The sequence below is a fragment of the Alosa alosa genome, chromosome 21, assembly GCF_017589495.1.
Source record: "Alosa alosa isolate M-15738 ecotype Scorff River chromosome 21, AALO_Geno_1.1, whole genome shotgun sequence".
In the NCBI taxonomy this organism is placed as follows: domain Eukaryota; kingdom Metazoa; phylum Chordata; class Actinopteri; order Clupeiformes; family Clupeidae; genus Alosa; species Alosa alosa.
In genome coordinates, this window is record NC_063209.1 from 14,337,463 (window position 1) to 14,356,947 (window position 19,485).

General features: G+C 38.6%; 1 protein-coding gene across 2 annotated transcripts; it reads left to right on the forward strand.

Moving 5' to 3' along the window:
* Nucleotides 1-608: 608 nt before the first annotated feature.
* Nucleotides 609-14,666, forward strand: LOC125286245. Of its 2 annotated transcripts, none has more exons than XM_048231128.1 (4): nucleotides 609-966; nucleotides 3,717-3,819; nucleotides 10,443-10,531; nucleotides 13,909-14,666. In XM_048231128.1, exons 1-4 carry the CDS (start codon nucleotides 729-731, stop codon nucleotides 14,394-14,396), a joined length of 918 nt encoding a protein of 305 aa, XP_048087085.1. In that variant the 5' UTR covers nucleotides 609-728; the 3' UTR covers nucleotides 14,397-14,666. The 2 variants fall into 2 exon arrangements, with proteins under 2 accessions (XP_048087085.1, XP_048087086.1); XM_048231129.1 differs by lacking the exons at nucleotides 609-966; nucleotides 3,717-3,819 and adding exons at nucleotides 6,814-7,081; nucleotides 7,165-7,294.
* Nucleotides 14,667-19,485: the final 4,819 nt, after the last annotated feature.

Below are 19,485 nucleotides of genomic sequence, written 5' to 3' on the forward strand. Positions count from 1 at the left end.
GTAACACCAACTGAATTTACGACTTAACTACTCCCTGTCTTAGCGATGCGCGTTCATGTGGATGATGCCAGTTTTTGCCGTCTTTTAGGGCGACCACGCCCCCCTTCGGAGGAAGCAGCGGTAAAAGTGACTGGAGGAAACAGCGGTCAAAGTGACTGGAGGCCAATGTGTGACATGGAGCTTGGAAGTTGCGCCGCCATATCTTACTCAATAAATAAATAAAGTTCACATAATTAGTTCCTTCTTGGTATTTTCTGGATATGGAATAAGCAAAGGAGACGCGATATAGATATCACTTTATCTTTTCAGAGTTAAGACCACAATGGAAACATGTAGTAGGCTAGCTAAGTTAGGCTATGGCAGAACACTAACAGTAAATGACTGGTAGGAGGTTAACGTAACCAACGTAAATGGCTATGTACAGTATGACTGAAAGCGCTATAAAACCCTAATGGAATAAGGGATACAATCCCAAATAACGTTAATCAACCAACCATGATGATGTTAGGAGAGGAAGAAAGGTGCCTATATCTAATGTAACATTAGCTTAGCGGTATTATGCATATGTCGTCACGACACAGCGCCCCGCCCCCAGAGATCACGACATCCTCCCCTTTCCGTGTTATGGTTTGTGTTGGTAGTAAAGGTTTACCTGCGACAAGCATAGGCGACAAGGCGTTTGTTTGCGTTGATAGTAGAGGAGCTTGTTGCAATTCCTCAACTTTAGAATGCCTGGAACACGCTGCTGTGTAAAAACGTGCTCCGGTGCCTCACGCGATTGTGATGGAAACCGTACGAACATACAGTTTTTTCGTTTCCCTACATGGAAAAAGCATCAAGGAGAGCATGTCTCCGATGTGACGAGGAGACGTCGGATTGCTTGGGTGGCGGCAATTAGAAGAAAGGACATTACTTTCGACCACATCTCCCAGTCGATGAGAGTGTGTTCTCTCCATTTTCATTCGGGTACGTTCTCTTAAAATGTCTTTAATGTTTATGTTGTCGGCTCTTATAGCCACGAAGTGCACCAAACCCAGGGAGGGAGGTGCACCTGATGCCGTTGCCTAGCCTGCTAGCTAACTATCTATCAAACTGTTGCTTCTTCGAAAATACTCAATGGCCAACCATTAATGTTGTTGTTTTAAACAAAACTAGTTGAGGTTCTGTTCATGACATTAGGCCTATGCTAGCTTGTCTGTGAAATGTGATCGCTGTAATGTGTTTAACGTTAACCCAACAATAAAAAGATACAAAAGGCAATTAATACTGTCCTACTACTACTACTAATAATGATGATGATGATGATGATGATGATGATGATGATGATGATGATAAAATAAATAAAAAAATAATAATACATAGAATAATAATAATAAATAGAAAGAAAAGAAGGGGAATGTATAAAGTAATAATAATGATATAAAAGGTCTAAATATTAGTCAAAGCAAGAACATTGTGCAACAGCCATATCATCAATCATACCCTTGAATTGGTCTAGTGACACAAACCTATCTAATTTCAATAACTCTTGCAATTTGTTCCATTTATTAGAGGCAAAAAATGTAAAAGATAATTTACAAAATTCAGATTTAATTTGAGGAGTTTGAAGAGATATAAAACCCTGTGAGCGTGTATTGTGGCAGATTGATTTCATGTTCAGAAGAGAAGTTAGGTAAAAAGGTAACTTTCCCAGTAATGCCTTATAAACAAAAAGGAGGCAATGCCTTTCCCTCCTATCATAGAGGGAAGACCATCCTACATTAAGGTATAATTTACAGTGATGAGTTTTAAATCCATCTCCAGTTATAAAACGTAGTGAACTGTGGTAAACTGCATCAAGTGATTTCAGAGTGGTAGGGGCTGCATGCATACACAATATCACCATAGTCTAGGACTGACATTATAGTTTATTGAATAATGGTCATTCTGCTTTCTAAAGACCTAATTCTATAAAGTGCACCTAATTTATTTTTTACCTTTTTGTGAGATCAAGCACATGTGTTCTAAATGATAGTTTGTTATTTAGCCAAATGCCTAGATATTTGTATTGAGAAACTTGCTCAATTTGTGTCCCATTTAGGGAACAGATGTTATAGGCATTAAGGTCACACTTTCTCGATCTAGTAAAGATCATACATTTTGTTTTTGCTTAATTTAAAACCAGTTTAAGATCATTCAAGGATTTCTGCACACAATCAAATGCACATTGAATATATGACACTGTGTCATCTGTGCACTTTACAATTTTCTATTGAAGCACAGATGTCATTGATATACAATGTAAACAACAGTGGCCCCAAAATTGAGCCCTGTGGAACACCATTATTTAGTCTCAATGGCTCTGAGGTTCATCCTGTCACATCTACCCACTGTGTTCTATTAGAGAGGTAGTTTTAAAAAACATTTAAAGGAAACTTCATCTAGACCAAAATAGGTTAGTTTTTCAAGAAGTAACCTGTGATTAACAGTGTCCTTTGACAAGTCAATAAACAAAGCTGCACAATGTTTCTTACTGTCAACAACAGTAGCTATATCATTTACTACAGCAGTTGTTGCTGTAATTGTGCTGTGGCCAGCTCTGATCCCAGATTGATAAAGACTTAATATAGAATATGATTACAGAAAGGAACGAAGCTGTTAATTTACAAAGGATTCTAACATCTTAGCTAAACATGGGAGCTTGGAGATTGGCCTATAGTTATTCAAATCACTTGAGTCTCCTCCTTTAAGTAAATGGGTCACTAGGGCTGATTTCCAGACTTCTGGAATTGAACCAGAGCAGAATGTTAAATAAAACATGTGAGTCAAAGGTTCAGCAATGACAGGGGCTGCAATCTTTAAGAGATGTGGGTCTAACTGATCTGCACCCAGAGAGCTTTTCATCCACTTGGAATTACACAATCCATAGAGAACCTCAGATTGGTTTACTGGTCTAAATGAGAAGGAAGGGTTATTAGGCCTATTTAAAAATAAAAAAAACTCTCTTCTTCAGGACTAGTGACACTGAAATGGACTTGTGTCTGGTGCCATAGCCACACTATTCAGTTGATCAAATAGAGTACCACATTTGATAAAGTGATTAAGCTTATTAAAAGCATTACAAATCTCCATTTTCTCATTTACCAATTTAGAATCCAACATAATTTGTTGAGGAAGAGTGGTTGAAGAAACACCTTTTAGGGACTTAATCACTTTCCAGAATTTCGCTGGATTGCTACCACAGTCAGACAGGTTGTTTAAATAATAGGTAGATTTAGCCGTTTTCACAAAGTAAGTGCATATATTTCTAAGATGTCTGAAAGTTTGCCAATCTCCATCACTACCAGTGGATTTTGCCGATGCCCAAGCTTTGTTTCTTTGAGATCTCTCAATTTACATACAGAGGCCCTGACCTTTTTCTTCTGCCATCTCTAATGCAGCCCACAGGACAATGATCACTGAAATCTATTGGTAATACACAGCTATGCATATAATTATGAGGGTTATTTGTAAGAATGAGATCTAACAGGGATGAACGACTGGGAATTTTCATATTAGGCCGTGTGGGTTCTGTGGCTATTTGGGTAAGATTTAACTCATTACACACATGTTAAGTCATCAGATTAAGTCAGAAGATGCATTGTCCCCTAGTGTCCTTAGCCTTTGTTTTGCTGTAATGGGTTTGCCAGCTTAAAACATTGATTAATGAGTTTCATAATCAAATGATTCTGTTCTAGGTAAACCATCCTATGAGATGTTGGAGAACCACTCTGACTGGAAACCATCTTTGCGGTTAGGCCACAGTGATGTTCTGAAAACAGATGAAGTGAGATTTCAGCGGTGAGTAAAGTGCAGGACCCAGCATCAGGCTCAGCTGTTGCTGCCGTATTGACAATAAAGACTGTGTATAAAATACACAATGTACAATATTCAAAGCAAGCAGCCCTGCATTTAATTGAAAATAATGCAAAGACAACATATCAATTGACCCTTCCAGAAGTCAAGCCCTCCTTAGTTACTGTTGTTATGCCTGACAAACTTTCGCACATCTACTGGACCAGAATGTAATTGTGTGTGTGTGTGTGTGTGTGTTGTATTGAATTTCCTTTTTTTTCTCCCAAAAAAACACCAAAAATGATCATATGATCATAGCCTACATGTGATCTCACAGGGGTAAATGGCAAATATGAACCTTAAATGAAGTCTATATCATTGGTAATTTAGCTAAAGTAAACATCTTTTAAGTATTTTTATGTAAATTGTTATGGCTGTATTGATGTAAAAGCCTAATAATGTGGTGGGTCCATCAGACAGAAATATTGGCTGTAACAAAAATATGATTACCTTACGAGGGTTTTGCAGAAGTTGAATATGCATGTTGTTTCATTCGTTCCTCCAGGCCAGGACGAATGAAGCATACAGTTTAAGCAATGTGCGTCCCACAACTTCAGTATTTTAAAACATATCCTGATTGGTACTTCAAATAGGTGTTAAAGGAGAATTCCGGTGTGATATTGACCTAAAGTGTATTGAAACATGATACCGAGTGTGAACGTATGTCTCATAGCCCATCTCGGCTTGTCCCCTGCACTCCAAAATCTGGGCTAGTTAGCCGATGCTACCAACAGCTTTTTCAATAGTGGTGCTTTCGCATCGGGCTAGCCATGCAAATAAATCACTGTTTTACACCCATTTCTGAGGCTCAATGTATCTCCACACTTCATTGGTAGACTTCGAGGGCCCTGACATTTAAAACGAGACATTGAGAACTTTGAAAAAGCACTGGTAGTTTACTTACAAGACGATTTATACACAGTATCTTCAACGGTTTAGCGTTTGCAGCCATCTTGAATTTAATCACGATAAGTCGAAATGACAGTAAGAATGAACAGGTATGATAAGGGATCAGATTCCAAAAATAATTCAGTGGAAATGCATGGATTCCAGTTGCTGCTACTGGAAGAAACTGGAAGTTTCCATAGCCGAGAGTTCTGTGTGTAATGTTAACTCTCGGCTTTATGGAATTCTACTGTAATGTTGACGGCTTTATGGAATTCTACTGTACTTCATTCATGAAATAATCATAGACGGTAAAAGAAATGGACGAACAAACTTTGTTGTTTTCAATGGGAGGGCACTGACACAAATTCAAACGGCTTTTCAGTTGGCTTCCCATCGTACTGTGCAGACTTGAAGTAACTTCAGGACGTTAGCCATCAAACTGAATCTTGTAACTCGTCTGATAGATGGTTCACACAGAAATTCTCCTCACACTTCCTTCGCCATCAAAGTTAAACATTTATTTAGCTATTATTATTAACATCATCACAAGTGATATCAAAGCGTGTTCATGTTGAAACTACCAGACATGATCATCTTCAAGCACAGTCACAGTTCTTTCCACTTTTCCGACCTAGCCTACTGTCAATCAATCCATCAAAAACCTCTTTTTATTAGGTTTAATTGCCTCTATGTAATGCTTTACCTTAAAGGAACCGTATGTAAGAAATATATTTCTATTAATCATAAAATGGCCCTGATATGTCACTAGACATTAAGAAATCATGTTCATTTTAAATACTTATATCACTGACAACAGTAGTCCGGCCAGGATATTGTCATTTAAAAAGTGAAGTTGCAGCCCTCAACTGATGTTGATGTTGTCACCAGTTGTGTACCAGTTTTGGCCACAATCTTACATAGGGTTCCTTTAACATTCAATGGTCTTGTAGGCTACATAGCTTTCCCATTGGTTTTGCTCATGAGTTTCCATGCTGGTTGGACTGCACTTCTTATCCAAACAATACTGTTATCTCCCTACGGTGCGACAGAGTTAGCTTCCTTACAACCGGACATACTAATTCTTCTTACGAGAACCCAACATTACGTACGAGGCAGTTGAGCCTGTTTTGCCTTGTATTGTTTATGTAGATAAAACAGAAGCTACAATTTCGGCACAGGATATATGTTATATGAAGTTATGGGATTTAAAAAAAAAATCCTAAATGAATGAGCTTCTACTATGGGGGTTAGCGAAGAGTTGGACCCTCCAGCCTCTATTGGTGTTTCAACTTCTGGGAATTTGCCTGCCTTGGAAATAATACAATTGCTGTTTTTCAAAGTCAAGGACGGATCTTTCAAAGCTGCTTTTTGAAGTATGTTATGTCATCGAATCTCGCCAAGCACGGTTCCAATGTCAAGGGTGCTTTAAAATTCTATCAAGCACTGAGTCCTTCGTTCTGAGTTCTGAGAATTTTCAAGGATACATGTGTGTATCCTCTGTGTGCTAGGAACACCTACAATCATGTGCGCACATTTATGGAAGATTTAAAATCTGTACTAAACAATGCCGTTTACTATGTATTTCATATCATGTTGAGAACTTTGAACTTTCACACCGTGTGTAAATAAGCCATTCAGGAAGGGTATAAAACATTTTCCAATGAGACCTATTGCGAGCTAAATATTACTTTTCTCTTGACGATTTTGCTTAATAGTTGCTGCTCTGTGGTTTGTATTGGCAAATTAATCAAACATGTATAACTGAATTTATATACGTGGGAGAATGACTGGTGCATTCATTGTTTTTCAAAAAGAAGCAGGCAGGAATCATGATTTTTAATAGCACACCTGCAGCTTCCTGCACACTCGTTAGTCGTGGGTCGTAGTCAGTTCCATTGTGTGTTTTTCGAATACTAAGAAGAAGCCTTGCCTCGCCTTTGACTCGGCAGGGCTAGTTCTACCAAGCACGAATCCTCGACTTTGGAAACAGCTCATCAGGAAAAACATGAATGTGAACACTGGACTTTTATTTTAAAACTAGGTCGCACGTAAGATGACGTTAAGAGGACACGTGATCTTTGTGTGTATCCCACGATCAGGCTTTCTTTAGCAGCCTCTTTTACATGTTCCACTAAATATGCCGCAATCGTGTTGTGTAGTTGGGTGTCGTAATCGAAGATATTGTAAGCCTGGTTTAACATTTCATAATTTCCCAGTGGACCCAGAAAGACGTGCAAAATGGATTGAGGTGATAGGGAGGGATAGACCAACTGGCAACCCAATGTTCACGCGCGCGTGTGTGGGGACCATTTCGTGTCGGGTATGTAGATTTTCATTAATGTGAGTGCAAAGCTTGTTCACGCTACACATTCTGTGATTATCGGGTTTTGTGTGAATTTATAGGGAGAAAGAGTGAGAATCCCCGCACGTTGGACTACACCCCCAGCATTTTCCCCGTGGTTGTTAAGACGGACACCGGGACCATAACCTTACCAGCTATGAGGGACCATAAGACGACAGGTTTTGAAAGAAGGCAGGGTTTCTTGCTATGATTTGCATCTGTCAGTTGAATTATTTTGCTAGTCCTTGTTTGACCGACAAACTTCACAACGAAACATTCTAGAGAGTAGTGTAATGTTATTACCACTCTAGTCCATATTAATTCAGTAGCCTATAGTTTAACTACATTATTGTAGGATCTAGATATAACTTAACTTGTTAACTGATTATGTCCGCGGGGTTGAAAAGGTAGTAAATCATCTTAGCAAAAAGTAAGTCCATTAAAAGGTATTAAAATGTAGTAATCGTGATTTTACGAGGTATTACATTTCGTAACCTATTTTTTGAACAGTGAATATTCAAATCGCCGCTCCTGGAATGTGAGCCCCGCCGCAAAATCTTCACTTGATCAGACTAGTCTAATGTCACGGGCTAAGTAATAACTTTCACTTGCACATTGTGAAGGTACAACATCCAAAGTAAGCTTGACATTGTTTTGTTTTTGAGTCAGCGACAAAGTTGCATCAAACACTCGCAGACCCTCTCATTCTTCAGGGTAATTCCACGTCAGTTCAACCAGGGCACGCACAAAATTCTGAAAAAATGACCAGGTGTACCTATGTTACCCAGGAGACACACTGTAAAATTACTCTTATGTAAGATCAATATTTTCCAAGATACAGCCAGTTTTACAGTGGGAGGGGGGGTGTCGATTTTGTCCGGCTCTTTTTTTTGGTCAAAGTTCACAAGCCCACAGCGCAAGAACTAAACCATGTAGGAGGCTCAAATTTTGCATGCTGGTACATAAATAGGAATAGTATGTAACAAAATCGTCACGTTTGGTCTGGATAATCCTGCATGGTCATAGCTGTCCCTCAAAGTTGATACAAATTTTATTGGAGTTTTTGGCTGGGCTCTGTTTAAGCCTTCAGTATTGATCTTACATAAGAGTAATTTTACAGTGTGTCTCCTGGGTAACATGGGTACACCTGGTAATTTTTTCAGAAGTTTTGAAACCTAAGTGCGTGGGCCCTGGTTGAACTGACGTGGAATGACCCTTCAGGATATCTACGGAAAGCTTAGGCTATACGCAATCAGTGTGCGGCCAGAGGGTTAAAACGGAGTAATCAAAATCTTTGGTAACGCTAACATTATAGGTGATTTTTAAATGATCAATCACATTACTTGACAGTGAAGTTAGCGTGACTGCGTACACAAGATGTTTATTTGTGAATGTATAGTGTTCAGAACATGTAGGAAATGGGCACTTTTGTATCCTGCATGTGTAGCCTATGGTTTTGCCACGCCGAGACGGTGCGTCAAGTAAACTTTGGTGTCCATGCCGATGACGGTTCAAGTCAAGTTTATTTAGCGCATTTCATACACAGAGGTGTCATTCAATGTGTTTTACATAAACAAAAGCAAACAGGAATAGCTATAGCAATAGTCAAAGAATAGTTTACAAAGTAAAGAATAAAAAAGAAAACATAACACTCAAGGTAGTAGTACATAAAAGCATAAAAGGGCAATAGTTTAAAAGTTTAAAAAGTAATAATTAAAAGACATACATTTCAAAATGAAAGTCCCTTCAGCTGCACATTTTAGTGATGAGGACTGGGTGTCAAAACTCGCTTACCTGTGTAACATATTCGGGTTGCTTAATGACCTCAACCTGTCACTCCAGGGGAGAATGACGACTGTCTTTAAACTGGCAGATAAAGTCGCTGTATTTAAAGCCAAGCTTGATTTGTGGGTACGACGAGTGGACCGTGGTGTATTTAATATGTTCCAAACAGTAGTGGGGGTTTTGGGAGAGACTGAGACGGGGCCCTTTCTCTCGCAGCTGGTGCGCGATCACCTTGTTGCGCTTTCAAATGAGTTTGGCGTTACTTGCCATCCTCCAAAGATCCACGGCAAACCAATGAGTGGGTCCGCAACCCATTTGTCAATATCCCGAATAGTCCTAACTTGTCAGCGCAGGAGGAAGAGCAGTTTATCGAAATTGCAAATGACGGTGGTCTTAATAGTGTGTAGGCTATGAGGAAACCTCTCTGGTGGGTTTTTGGATGAAAACCAAAGCAGAATATCCGGAGATAGCCGTAAAAGCGCTGAAAACGTTGCTACCATTTCCCACCACGTATCTATGCGAGGTCAGGTTTTCGGCAATGACTGCAACTAAGACCAAATTGCGCAATCGACTGGACATTTCAAACACACTGAGGGTGTCACTGTCTTCCATCACCCCCAGATGGAACCTTCTTGTTGCAGGGAAACAAGCACAGGGCTCCCACTGATTATATTCGTAATGCACGTTTAGTTCCTATGTTTTGTTCCCATATTTTGTTAAACATGTTCACACTTGATAGATGTAGCTTCAAGTTGTTCAATATTCATAGTTCATATTGTTCAATTTTCACTTCTTCAAGTTCACGTTTTTCACATGTTTAAGAGTTCGTTACCTTCACTGTTCATACATAACTGGAGATAGTTCTTTTCAAGTAAAAAAAAGAACCCCCGACGGTCCGTGAAAAAAAAAATGGGAATAAAACCCGGTCCATGGTACATAAAAGGTTGGGGACCCCTGGTCTACAAGAAACAAGAAGTGTTACCGTTCATTTGAGACCAGGATTATGCATCTACACAAAGAGGTTCCCACACAGTAAGCCTTGTATTGTCAGTATGCATTTTGGGTAACCAAAAGTCCTATGGGGAGTTTCCATAGGGCATTTTACAAAACGCATGAGCATATCTTGGCAAATTATGGTCTAAAGTACTCATATTTCATTCTATATTGATCTACTTTGAGATACAGATTCACAAGACCTGGTAGTTGGCCTCAGTTGTGTTTCTAAGACAAAATAAATGACCAAGAGGGCAGAATGTGGTCATTTCCAGAGATGTATAAAACCGCCTAAAAAAACTATCATTCTACCCTTTGCCACTCTGACAGTTCATCACACAGTCAATCTATTGGTACCAAAATAATCTACAATTCCTTTGCTTTCAAAAAAGGTCAAGCACTTGAATATAAGTCAAAGTATGTGGAAATAGGGCCATTGTTAGTAGGCGGTGTGCAATTTCGAGCAAAAACTCAAAATAGGGGGGTAAGTAGAGGGTTAAAATTTTATATTAATATGTTTAAAAGTATTGTATTATCTTGACTGTACATTATTTTGTCCTAGATCTGTAAGAGAGACAAGTTGGACAAGAGCTGACGACGTCCCTGTTACCCCTGGCCAAACTGTGGCAGATCCATGTGAATCGTCTAAAGGTATGGACAACCTGTTATCCACTCTATGCACATCCCAATTCTGGATTCTCTTATTCTGGCAGATCAACTTCCTGGCTACATGAATAAATTGACAGATATGGCTCTTTCCTACAGTGGTCTTGAAGACCTTCGTCTCACGGTAATGTAGACCAATTTTTGAAAATGTGTGCCACTCCCTCCAGCAAACGGAAAAAAGGGTTTAAAATATACATTACCAGTTACAGTGACAACTATGAGGGTAATTAGCTAACGTTAACATGTTACATCTTAACCAGGCAACTGACACTACTGAACTGGTGAGATAACTTTAGCTATTTTGTTCGACTGCCAATACTCAGTTAAAACCGACAGACTAGTAACTGTACACAGGAAGTCGATCTGCGCGTATAAGCAAAGGATGTGAACAGAGCCCATTTAGGGCTAGTCCACACATACGAAACCGATCTTTTTTTTCCTCCGTCTTCCCTGAAACCGCATCAAGAATATTTGCGTCCAAACGGATCCATCTCAACACGACTCAACACGTTACTTCATACCCCAGGCCTATAGGTGGCACTGTTTCTTTACAGAAATTGACCAAATTTTGTGCTTTACAAACAGACAGGCTATGACGAAATGGCTAGTGTAAGGAAACCAGAATTGTTTGTGTGGACTGATGGTGAACTGTCAACTGTAGTCAACTGTAAAACTAATAAACTTTATTTTTACGGTTTGTGAAGGGTGCAGTCCGTCCTTTATTTGGCTAACGCAGGTAGGCCTACTAATCACCTTTATTTTCTTTGGTTGTAGGATAGTCCGTGATTCACATTAGTTTTGGCTATCACCGCAATTAGGCTACTAAAATAAAGGCTTACCCAAGTTCTAGGCTATTCTGTCGCCCACATTTATAATATTGCTATAAAACCTTCGTTAGTAACAGTCAATACGTTTGCCTGCATCAAATCGGCGCATTTGCATTCAGTGTGCTACCATCGGCTTAACGTGAGTTCTAAAGCGTCTTTGTATGCTTATATCTGATTTCACTTTCGACTGAATGCATGTATATATGTTGTAAGACATGTAAAATAAATGAATGACACTGGCACTACGCACAAATTAATGTAGCCTAAACTTACACCGCACTTTCCTAATAACTTAAGTTCTTTCCTAATAACTCAGCGTCACTGACAGTAGCTAGAATGCATTAAAAACACACGGGGAAAAACAGTGTTCAGTCCACCAAGTCATAAGCTATCGGCGCTGCGCAGCACCAGTTGTGATATTTATCTTATGGAGTGTAATCGTAGGTAATGTCATGTATGAAAACTAGTATTGTTAGGCAATACTATAAGTGCAAGTCCAGGGCAGCTGAGGTGTGGCGATGACATCATCGATACATAAGCAGGATGTGCGGGTTTAAGCTGTCTAAACGAATTCAAGCGGACTACGGTTTCAGATTTCTCCACTCTGGGACCAGGTTTCAGAAAAGTGCGGTTTCGGGCAGTGCGTTTACAGGATTCGTTTGGACGCTCGGCCAAGACGAAGCAAAACCTCTGCGTTTAACCTAAAAAGCGACTCCGTGTGGACGGGCCCTTAGTCAGCCCAAACTCTGGAACTCCCTCCCCCAGCCTCTTTGTGACTGTCCTTCTCTTCCTTTCTTCAAAGCACATCTCAAGACCTTTTTGTTTTGTTTTTTGAGAAAGGCGCTATATAAAATAAACGTATTATTATTATTATTATTATTATTTATTATTAGTCTGTGTTTGCGTTGGATGGTTGGTTGGTGCGTGCGGGTAGATGAGGAGAATGTTACAGTGAAACAGATTCGCCTATTCTGGGGCATTTCTACCCACCCTCACCTCTCCCCTATGACTATGGTTAAAATAATAATAATAATAATAAGCTTTATTTGTATAGCACCTTTCATACACAGAATGCAGCTCAAAGTGCTTTACATTTGGAACATTTAACACAATAATAAAGAAGTAAATAGCAATAACAAGAATACATTTTGAGGCTAACGCAGCAAGTTGTGTGTGTGTATGTCTGTGTGTGTGTGTGTGTGTGTGTGTGTGTGTGTGTGTGTGTGTGTATATATATATATATATATATATATATATATATATATATATATATATATATATATATATATATATATATATATGCATGCTTTGCTAACAAATGCTTACATAACCCTACAAACCCCAAGCCCTTGTCGCGGGCCCCCACAAATACCAATCATTTCCTACAAGTTCTTCAGTCATTCAGCTTTGTTATGGTCCGATCAGCAACATATTAACATACCAAGCAATATCAGAAATACTTCACCGCAGTCCTTATAGTATGCAACATATTAACATACCAAGCAATATCAGAAATACTTCACCGCAGTCCTTATAGTATCATATTAACATTGCCAAGCAATATCAGAAATACTTCACCGCAGTCCTTATAGTATGCAACATATTAACGTACCAAGCAATATCAGAAATACTTCACCGCAGTCCTTATAGTATGCAACATATTAACGTACCAAGCAATATCAGAAATACTTCACCGCAGTCCTTATAGTATGCAACATATTAACGTACCAAGCAATATCAGAAATACTTCACCGCAGTCCTTATAGTATGCAACATATTAACGTACCAAGCAATATCAGAAATACTTCACCGCAGTCCTTATAGTATGCAACATATTAACGTACCAAGCAATATCAGAAATACTTCACCGCAGTCCTTATAGTATGCAACATATTAACATACCAAGCAATATCAGAAATACTTCACCGCAGTCCTTATAGTATGCAACATATTAACATACCAAGCAATATCAGAAATACTTCACCGCAGTCCTTATAGTATGCAACATATTAACATACCAAGCAAATCAATACTTCTTATAGTATGCAACATATTAAATACCAAACAATTCAGAAATGCTTCACGCAGTCCTTATAGTATGCAACATATTAACATGTCCTTATAGTATGCAACATATATATCAGAAATAGCGATAGTCCTTAAGTATGCAACAATTAACATCAATAGAAATACTTTCCTTATAGTATGCAACATATTAACATACCAAGCAATATCAGAAATACTTCAGAAATACAGCAGTCCTTATAGTATGCAACATATTAACGTACCAAGCAATATCAGAAATACAGAAGTCCTTATAGTATGTGACATGTCAGCAAGCTAGTATTTATGTGACTTTTTTGTGATTTTATTTTAGTGAAGCATGTATTTGAATAGCTGATTAGACAGTTCATTTTAGAGACCTGTTGAATGAAGTTAATTTTAGAGACCCATTGAATGTAGTTGATTGCTATTGTTAGTTATCATAATTATCATATTGTTAGTAACATTTTACTTATTTTTTGTTAATTACAGCACCCAGCACCCAAGTGAAAAAAGAGGATGTTATTGAAGTTATCATTGGGGAAACTGGAGAGAGGACAAATACTACTAATGTTTCTGAGTCACCTGAGACGTTCACCATCGAGGGGCGCTACGGAGTGGGAACTTGGGAGCAAGCCACAGTGGAGACCATCATGAGCTTGAGGTTGCTAGGCACCACAGTCACCACCACTCAGGTTGCTCAGACTATAATTGCAAATCTCAAAGACGAGAACGACTTCCTTTGTGAGCAGAATGCTAACCTGGGGGCAGAACTGAAGGCGATGCAGTGGATGCATGAACAGGAACTCCGTGATCTCCAGGAGAGACTGGAAATGTTGAAACAGAAGTGTTCATGTGGGGCCATGTCAGAAACTACAGACACCAGCTCAGAGGCGGAACATTCGGATGTCATGGTTGCCGAGATAAAGACAGAACCTCATGATAGTGGGTTGGACTTACAGGGAAATAGCATTTACTGAAAACATTACATGTTTTATATCATATTTTGTTGTAGAACAACAACTCACTCCTCACTCATGATTTCTTCATGAAACGTAGAATAGAATGTTCTTTTTCTAGGGCCTAGAGCCATTCTACACACAGTTAGATGCATATTGATGGCTTCTGAAAATAGTTCATTTGGTATCTAATATATTCAGGTTCCTAAAAGTTCCAGTGAAAACGTGTTTATTAGTATGGTTAGCCTTGTTTTATTCAGTGTGTATGATCTCATTAAAAGATTAACATGAGCGGATCCGTTTCAGTCATCAATACTCCTCAATACCAATTTCAAGTTTTTGCCTTAAATTGCACAGCGCCTGCTTCAGAGCCCACTGTTCCCACCTAGTTTGGCCTATAATCAAATGCTTGAACTCTTTGGAAAGGTAAGACATTGTAGTTCCTTGGAATTTTTTTTTTTAAGTGAGACATAGATTAATCTGACAATGTAAAGCACTACACATAATTTACCTGAACAAGGTTGTCATGTATTTATTCCCAAGATGTATAATATGACTATGCTACATAACAATCTGATTTATAAAAATGATTTGGAATGGGGGGGTTAACCCCTGCGGGACACCGCAGATTAAGACCAAAAGGAATAAATAAATTTGTTTTGAAAGTGCATACATGTACTATATACGTGTTGCTTATTCTACAGTTTCTTATATGGCCGATGTTTTATTATTTTACCAAAATGATTAGATTTAAGATTAGATTCCACTTTATTGTCATTGAGTATAAGTACAAAGACAACAAAATGCAGTTTGCGTTTAACCAGAAGTGCAAAAAGAAGAAGAAAAGTGCAAAGTATAGAGTAGACAATGAATAAATTGATTTAAATAAATTAATAAATTGACTTAAATGTGTATACATTGCATGGTTTATTTTTAATCTTATTTATTTACAGAGTCTATGTATGTATGTATGTATGTATGTATGTATGTATGTATGTATGTATGTATGTATGTATGTATTTATGTATGTATGTATGTATGTATGTATGTATGTATGTATGTATTTGCTAAAGAACTATCCTAACCATGTGTTCTTGCCTGAATCCCAAAGTAACTGTATACGGTACTCAAACTCAACCAAAAACCTCATACTCAACCAAAAACCTCATACTCCTTAACACTGCAGATCCTGAAAACTGATTCCACAGTTATTTTGTATTTGTGCACTGGTACAGTAGGCCTATATTGAACTAAATATGACGTATATTTCTCTGACAAAATGGAATGAAACCAACGTCCTTTTAGGCAAGTCCCTCCACACGGCGGCCATATTGTAACGCTTTTTGGGCACCTATCGGGCATCTAGTGCAACCCGAAAGTTTTCAGACCATTTCAAGTTTTCCACATTTTGTTGTTTCAGACTCGTCTTAAAATAGATTCAATTCATTTTTTTCATCAATTGGGGTGTTTCGATTGTGTTGAAATATTCAATTTACATAAGTATTCAGACCCTTTGTTATGACACTTTCCATTGAGCTCTAGAGCATCCTACTTCTATCAATGGTTCTTGAGATGCCTCTACAACTTGATTGGAGTCTACCTGTGCCTAAATGAATTCACTGGACATTATTATGAAAGGCAGACATCTCTTTATATAAGGTCTCACAGTTGATGGTGTATGTCAGAGTGAACCAAGCCACAAGGTCGAGAGAATTGTCAGTAGACCTGCGAGACAGGGCTGTGTGAAGACAGATCTGAGCAAGGATACAAGAACATTTCTGCAGCATTGAAAGTGCCCAAGAGTACGGTAGCCTCCATAATTCTCAAATGGTAAAGTTTGAAACAACCAACAGTCTTCCTACATCTGGACGCTCAGCCAAACGAATAGAATAATCCGAGACAAAGGACCTTGGTCAGACCCCAGTAACCAAGGACCCAATGGTCACTATGAATGAGATCCTGAGTTCCTTTGAGAAAGTGAGAGAATTGTAAAGGACAAACATCAGTGCAGCACTCCACCAATCATGCCTTTATGGTAGAGTGGACGGAATAGTAGCTCAAAATTGATCAGTAATTACTTTGCTCTTTGCGATTTGTTTTGTTCTTTCTCCTCCCTGTACCCCTATTTTTACAGTACTGTAGGCCTACCCTGCATCTCACAAACTTGTCCTTTGTCTATGTGATACTGTGATTCAGGCCAGAGCACTTTGTCGACATCACAAACAATATTTTCCCTCCTGACACAACCCGTTTGCTCTCTGAACTGGCTTATATTGGTTGTGTCACCTAATTTGAAACAAGTGAAATCAATTTTGAGTGGTTGTGTCTCTATTTGTATTTTATTGTTGACACTTGTGTTTACCAGTACGGATGAGTGTATTAGAGTGCAGAATGTGTTTTGAGAATGAGAATGTGTAAGTGAGATCTGCAAATTGTGTTTTACCATGTGAAATGGTTTAAGGTTTTGACAACAGACTGAACAACTTTGTTCAGCCAATGGGTTTTAGCAATGGAGAAAAACTGTAAGAAACATAAGAACAACGCTTTTGCGACCAGTGTTCGATCACAAAATCACGCCATTAAATTAGTGAATGTGGACTGGCCACGCCTTTAATGTCTATTAATTTTGCGCCTATGACCATCCATTTCTGATCGCCAAAAAAGGGCCCGATATGTAATTGCCCTGATGTATTGTTTGAAAAAACAACATAACACTGACATCTCCTGGCGGTTTTGTATTAGTGCATATATTAAGTCTTGAAGAGAAAACCTGCTTACAGTTTTTTCTGATTGGTTAAAGGGACACCAGGCAATGTTTTCGTGTTAATTAATCATCTTCGTAAGTCGGTATATGGTTAAATGACTCATTACGGTGCGAATGAAGGCTCTCTCGCCCGCCCCTACTGCCTGTAGGAAGAATATCCCACTTGTGGTGTATCCTACCGGTGTATCCTACCCATCGACCGAAGCAGGATCAGTTTACAGCACAGAGGCAGGCTAACGAAATGCTAGAGATTGTTGCAAACGTGTGTATAATGGCAGAGCCGGCGAAGAAGCAGCGAAAACCCTTAACGGAAGACGCAAAGAAAAGGAAAAGAGCTTCAGACCGAGCAAGGGGGAGTTTCTTAGAGAAAAAGCATCAGGCTTGCCTGGTGTCCCTTTAAGCACATTTTTTGTAACTATAGCTTTTTTTGCAAAACTCTACACACAAATAGGAAAACCTTTCACCCAATCAGCAAAACACTGTAGTTATCTTGCAAAAGCTAACAAACCTTGCTTCGTATCGTATCAAACAGTAAACACAAGCCATCACAATAATAAGCACACAATGTGCTAACTACACACTGATGGTATGAATAAAAAACATATCTGGCTTTTGCTTTCTCTTTGCACAAGGTAGACTATGTCAGTTTGAGGTCATACATTTGTCATAGTTCTGTAAACATACAGGGATCCAAACTTCAAATATTGGTGTTTATTTACACACATCAAAACAAACACAAGTGTGTTTTTCCAAGTCAAAACACAAAATAGCAATTTCACTGAGACAAAAAAAAATCAGTCTACATAGTGTCTCAAAATTTCGCCTACATCACATGCAATGTCCTAGTCCAAGGCACCAGGGAAAATATATTCTGGAATGCCGTATCCAGGCCTGACATGAGAATATCCCCACATGTAGACTGATTTTTTTGCCTGTAAAAGGGATATTTCTTTCTCTTCTAACCCTTCCTCTTCCCCCTCCTCATCCTCCTCTTGCTCCTCCTTGTCCTCTTCCTCTAACTTCACCTCCTTGTCCTTGTCATCTTCTCCCTCTCACTTCTTCACCTCTGCGTCATCTTCCTCCTCTTCTTCCTCCTACTTCTTCACCTCGACATCCTATTCTTCGGCCTCCTCTAATTCTCTTCTCACTCTTCCTGCTCCCTCCATTGTACCCATTGTACATGACCTGTAGCTTATTTATAGTGCTTAGGCTGATTGCAAAGTGAAGTAATTATTTAAAACAGTTTTCACATGAGAAAGTGTGCCAGAGAGTTGGCAAAATAGTGTAAATAATAACCATACATGTGTATAGATTTGCTAGGAGTGTGTTTGGAAATTTGGAATTTGGAAATTGAGTGTAAAGCAGTGAGTTGTGTTTACAGTTCTGCAAAAAGAATGTGCTGTAGATTGTGCCTACAGTTGTGCAAAGTGTGTGTTACACAAAATTGCAAACTGAATGCAAAGCAGTGTTTGGGCTTTTAGTTTTGCGAACTCAGTGAGTAGTTTTGCTATAAGTATTAATAGTTTTAGAAATGTAAATGTTGTTGCTGTATTACAAACAGCATGACAACATTACTCTTGACATGTTTATGGGTTTTAAATTGACTTTTTAGGTCTGTATTTAGGCTTAGAGGACAGGGGGAGGGAATCACCTAAAAGTTTTTTTTTTTAAGTAACATGTTTATGTTTATAGGTTTATGTGATATAAATTGTTCCTAACGATATTGGTTTCTATAGTTAATGGTCTGGTGTGCTATTCCTTGATAGGTATTACCATTAAGATAATTCTATTTTTATCCCTTGTCATTTGAATTTGAACATTCACAGGCTACAGACCAGGAGCAGGCAGTTGTGAATACAAAAGGACTCCATCCTTGGCCCCAAGTGTTTAGTCAGTATTTGTCCAATTAAAAATGTAACCCTCGTCTCTACCCGGATAATTGACTGATTGGTGATTTCTTTCCACAAAGCTTTGATCACACTACTGTCATGGTTGTCTATTGCCTCAAGAATATTATTACATATTATACTGGGCCATGTAAGGCTCTCATGCACTTTTTCATGTTGGAATTATTTATTTTATTTCATATTCAAGGTAATGTTTTTGTCTTTTTTATGTTGAATTAAGGCGTGATTTTTTATTAGATTTTTTTTTTATTTGGCTTTGCTTGTTGTCGGGGCAAAGGAGGCTGTGCAGTTGAGCGTCTGAGAGGCTTCGAAGAGGAAGCAGCTCTCAGAGCCTCTGCCACAACAAGAGCAATCCCTCCCTCATGACCACATTTCTCATCAAAATGAATTTGTATGCAATTTGATAATATAACGTAAATTGTCAACTCAAATGTTTAAC